The sequence below is a fragment of the Capsicum annuum genome, chromosome 8, assembly GCF_002878395.1.
Source record: "Capsicum annuum cultivar UCD-10X-F1 chromosome 8, UCD10Xv1.1, whole genome shotgun sequence".
In the NCBI taxonomy this organism is placed as follows: domain Eukaryota; kingdom Viridiplantae; phylum Streptophyta; class Magnoliopsida; order Solanales; family Solanaceae; genus Capsicum; species Capsicum annuum.
This window is the reverse complement of record NC_061118.1, coordinates 126,564,325-126,569,908: the sequence shown is the minus strand read 5'-3', so window position 1 is coordinate 126,569,908 and position 5,584 is coordinate 126,564,325. Positions and strand designations below refer to the sequence as shown.

The following is a 5,584-nucleotide window of genomic DNA, read 5'->3' as shown; positions in this document are numbered from 1 at the left end:
GTTGGTATGATATTCATGGATATTTTAGAGTGACTATGCGTCCTTCACACTACACTAAATTATTGGAGTTTAAACTCCCAACCTTTTTTTCTTCCTCTCTTTTATTGATTACACATACTCTAGATAGATGCGGTCTTTCCAATTATCATATTATCTTTTTATCATCTTTTATGCAACTTTCCTTTTTCTTATTCCTTTTTCACGTCATCTAACTTTTTTTTGTTTCCTTTTATTCTTCCTCTCTTCATACTCATTTTGCATCACGCACCCCATGATAGCCACCCTCAACTTACGCTATTTTCCAATGTCAAGGTGCATAGTGTCCAAGTAGGACCAGGGCTAAAATAGGTTCATTATGATGTAAACGGGAAGGTGAGAGATGTCGTAGAAATAATTAGGATAATTAGGCTCAAAAAAGGAATCAAGAGATACTATGCACACAGGGAAGGTCATTTTGGCTAAAGTGGGCTAAAATAAAAAATGGCCTATGATCCTTTCCGAACTCCTATCGTATGACCATGGCAAAACTAATAGGGTAAGTTCTAGATTCAACACATAATGGGAACTGAGTAAGACCTTGCACACACATGGCACACAAGTATCTCACATATCACTACTTATCCAGTTAATGCACTTGTTTTACAAAGGTTATTCAGTTACCAGACTAATGACACAAAATAATACACTGTGGTCACAAATGGATGCAATTCATACAGTAGTATATCAGACCAATGGAGAGGTGCTCAGTAGTAACAAAACAAGATAACTACCTCACGTACCCGTATTACTCCTAATTATCTATCACAAATTTTTACAATAATATTCTGCCCTACACTCTCAACTTAAAATTGAAAATAAAATGAACTCAGGGTTTAGGGAATACCTGGAGTGAATCAAGCATAAGGTTTATGGGTCTCCGACCCTGTTGCTGCATCATCTGCTATTTTTTTACAATCGAGAACACCTGGCCTTGCAGTGGTTGGAACCCTGCTAGATGAAGCACCTCCAGCCCTAGCTCGGATGGCTTCCTTCTATTTCTCATTGTCCGCTAGGGACTCCATTCTTACATTCTTCAATTCCTCTTTTTCAGCCTTTTTTTTCACTCTTCTTTCTTTCTTGCTGTCCAGTTATTCTCTCTTATCTTGGCCTTCTTCTCCCTATTTTTCTTCTTTTTCTTTAGTGAATCTCTAGTGAGGTCAAGTATTGGAATTTCTTTCTCAAATTCATCCACAGCCAGACATGTTGGCACCATAAATTGATGCTGCTGTAATACCCCAACATCTACCTTTACCTTGTCCAATGTCACTCTGAATTTAGTAAGATCAACCTCTGATATTTTTTTTGCTTGTGCATCAAATCAGTTCTCCAAATATGCAACCCATTTAGGTAATGTCACAAAATGCTCAAGGAAAGCCTTGATTCTATTATCTACTACAACAATAAACTATTTGGCAAAAACATATAGATGTGCCTCACACCATTTGGATTGTTTAGACACTTTTCTAATATCAATTAGATGAACTACAAATCCTGCTGTACTGTAGGAGCTGAGGGGTTGGGTTAATTCTTAGGTACGAAACCTACATTTACTGAAGAAGTTAGGTGCACAGTCTCAGAATCTTGCACCTCCATATTAGGTGCTGAACTGGCATATGTAACTAGAGGGTCTGCTGCTAACCCTGCACCTCTATTAATTCTCAGTCCTAGCTGATTTTCACTATACCATATGGGGTTGTGAGTCTTGCGGGAAAAAATATCATCATCAATCCCTGCAATCTTTGGCACATTAGTAGCTCGGCACAACTCTGTGATAATATAAGGAAAAGGATGAGCAGTGTTAGTTCTCGACATTCTAATCTTTATCTCATCAGCAATGATTTGCTCAAAATTTAGGGGGAGCTTCTACACCATGCTTGCTACTAGGATAGCTCAATCATCACCAAAAATGTTGTCTCCATCAGTGGGCATCAACAAGATACGCACTATACCTCACTAAAACTTTGCCTCTTGAGTCAAAAAGGACTTACATATTCTCTCATTTGGGTTTGTCACCCATGTTGGTTCTCCTTCAGCTATGATATTGGCCAATCACGGACGTTGTTTTGCTCGATTCTTAATCCGAGCATAGACTTATGGTGTAGTGGCCTGAGGAGTGAAGTTGGGGCCATATAAAAACCTGTTGATGGTTCTGATTGAGACATCAACCCTTACGCCCCTTACCTGAACTCTATCCACCAGGGGCTACTCTACAACTTTTTCTCCTAGTCTACACATGTTTTATAACTGAGCTTGGTAGTTTGTGTAAAACTTCAAAACCAGTGTAGGGCAAAATAATCTTTCTCTTTTTATGGTCCATCCCAATTCGTACTCTTGGAACTTCTATTCCACTTCAGGGTACCTGCTCAACCCTTGGGTGATAATCTATTTTTCTTATTGAATCGGCCTTTTATCTCTTCTTCTATCAGTTATACGAAGCCCAGTTGTGAAGATGCCCTCTGCTTTGGGAATTTGCCTTCTAGCATTATCTCGAACTTTAGGGTTGTTACATTTGATAAGTGTTCCCCGAGATATAGAATCTTCATCATCTTGTTGTTCAGTGGATGGGGATTCGGATGCTGTTCCCTCAGACTCAGACTCAGACTCCTCAGACCCTTCTTGTTTCTCTTCTTTAGATTCAGCATGTTCAGACTCATGCTGCTCATGTTCAAAATGTTCAGATGCCTCCTGCTCAGAAGTTATTGTTTTTCAGTGTCCTCACTATCCACCATCTCAACTGGTGGGGGTGGTCGAGGTTTTGTAGGGCTTTTCTTCTTCTTTCACTTTATGAGCAGAGGTTCTTCCTCTTCATAATTAGACTCCTCATTGATGAGTTTCTGGCGTACACTTTTCTGTTGTTCCTTCTTGGTAAGCTGAGGACTCTTTCCTTTGGGTGCCATTATACGGTTCCTGTAGTAATAGAAAAACATTAGTCAATCCTCAAGTGTATAAACACAAACACATTAATCATTTACGCTTCACATCATTTGAGAAGGCTAATTCATGCTTCAGGTTCCAGGTGTGATGACATTTCTTGATAAGCCGTCACGACTGTGATAGCTTATCAAAATTGTCGTCAACCTCAGACAGAACCTATGAAACTTTATTATCTTCTGATGAAATTTTCGATAATCCATCACAATTGTGATAGCCTATCACGAATGTCGTCAGCTCTAAATAGAATCCACTTCATTCTTAGCAGCCTTTGATGACATTCCTAATAAGCCATCACAGTTGTGATAGCTTATCATGAATGTTTTCATCTCTTATAAGAACCCAACTTTTGATTTTAACTCAATTTTCGGTCCCATTATTACTTGAAATCCACTCGAGTTCCAATTTCTGAGCTGACTTTTAAAGGTTAGGCGTGCATAGCAAACCCTAAGAGCAATTTTTAGCCCCTTTTCAAGTTGAATTTTGTTCAAGACTCTTGGGAACTTGGTTTTTCATCCATCTATCACTTACCACAAGAAAAGAAGATTTAAATTTAGAGCATACCTGATGGGATCCCTTAATATGATTACACGCACAAGAAGAAGTAGGAAGAAATTCTTAATTTTGAATTTCAAACCCACAAAAAAAGGAGCCTATTCTTTTTGATTAAATTGGGGAAATTAGTCGGAATGAGTAAGTAAATAAACTAAGTAAAGAAAGAAATAAACTAAATAAGGAAACAAAATAACATAGGTGGGAACATGAGGAGATTCGATTGTGGGTCAGGTCGGATTTTATGAACTGGGCCCAAAATGGTTTAGTAATGCGTTCAAGGTCTTCTTGACAACATCTTGTGATGGCTTATCATAAGTGTGATAGCTTATCACTGATGTCATCAGCCATAATAGAAACTGCGTTGAGTTTGGTATATCTGACGATATTTTTGATAGCTTATCATAGTTGTGACGGCTTATTAGAGATGCCGTGATGACCTTTCAGCTGACCTCCTCATTTTTCACCTTCTCTGTACTAAATCCTAATTATAAAAGTAAAAACACTTTCTTAAACATAAAAACCTTGGGTTGCCTCCCAGTAGCGCCTGATATTTTGTCACATCACGACTTGGTTATCTTGACTACTCAGACTTTGCCAAGACAACTTGTTGATACCCGTTTATCATCATCATAGAAGATATCAACAATTGAGAAAACATTCATCTCTTTTTGCTAAATCATGGATGAGTGTATTTTGAAACGTGTTTCTTTGTCATTGAACCTAAAATTTAGCTCGTTCAACTCCATGTCTACTAGCACTCTCCTAGTTGCAAGTAATGGCCTACTTAAGATGATGGGCACTTTAAAATCCACCTCGCAATCTAAGACCACAAAATCAGCAGGCAGAATCAAATCAGCTACCTTTACCTAAACATCATGTAGTATGCCCACAGGCCGCTTCACAGACCTATCTACCATTACCAACCGCATATTTGTTGGGGTAGGATCCCCGAAGCCAAATTTTTTGTACACATCCAGTGGCATTAGATTTATATTGGCTTCTAGATTGCATAGTACTTTTGTGAATTTCAGGGAACCAATAGTACACGGGATGGTAAATGCTCTTGGATCTGCCTTTTTCAGCACTAAAGACCTTGTAGAGATAGCACCACAATGGAGAAGATTGTCCTCTGGCTCATGGCTAACCTTCCATTTCTTGGTTACAAGGTCTTTCAAGAACCTCATGTATCCTGGCATTTGCTCAAGTGCTTCAACCAGAGGCACATTATTGTTAGTTGCTTGAGCATTGCTATAATTTGCTGAATTTTGCATCAACCTTTTTCTTCAATTGTTGAGGAAAGGGAGGTGGTGGTCTTGGAATAGTTTTCAACACCACTTCCTCTTCCTTCTCTTTTTCCTTATCTGAAGCATCAACAGAACTATCCAACTTCTCAGACTTCACTAGACTGCTTTCTTTAGATTCACTAATAACTACGTCACCATCAATAGATTTTCCCAAAGATGGGCTAAGTAACATCTTACCACTCCTACTGGCAATTGCCATGCATGAGCAATCATTTCACAAATTCTAAACTGTATCACTAGGTAAAGTACCACTTTTTCTCTAGGTCAGTGTTGCGAAAAGTTGACTCATCTTCTGCTTCAACTACTTGATAGAAGTGGAGTGTGAACTAACCAACTGACTCAAGGTAGAGAATTCACTTTTCATAGTAGTTACCCCCGACTTGATAGCCTCAACTCCCTTCAATAACTTTTCCATTTTGTCCTCTATGGACATCTTGCCAAAGCTAGTTGGTTTAACATTTCGACTTCCCGGAGGAACATATAAACCACTCCTATCATTATTTCTTCTCCAATTTCCTCGATCCCTATATTTATAATCAGGCTTGTCATAAAAGTTCCGACCTTGATTCCCTTGGCTACTTCCTCAGAAACCCCCCTGATTACTCATATAGTTTGCCTCCTCATATCCATTAGTATGCACAGTGCACTAAGATTTCATAGCGTTGACCATTTTAGACTTGCTTGACAGAAAGTCCTTGGACAGCAAGTCCATTTGTGTCTTTAGGTAGGCCATGTCTTGGTCTTACTCCTCATCT

At 38.8% G+C, this 5,584-nt stretch overlaps 1 protein-coding gene across 1 annotated transcript; it reads right to left on the bottom strand.

Annotated features, from left to right (window-relative positions):
• Nucleotides 1-2,430: 2,430 nt before the first annotated feature.
• Nucleotides 2,431-5,028, bottom strand: LOC124886636 (acidic leucine-rich nuclear phosphoprotein 32-related protein 2-like). Its single transcript, XM_047395514.1, has 2 exons — nt 4,861-5,028; nt 2,431-2,724 (listed from the first exon to the last, which is right to left on the bottom strand). Exons 1-2 carry the CDS (start codon nt 5,026-5,028, stop codon nt 2,431-2,433), a joined length of 462 nt encoding a protein of 153 aa, XP_047251470.1.
• Between the last annotated feature and the right edge of the window lie 556 nt (nt 5,029-5,584).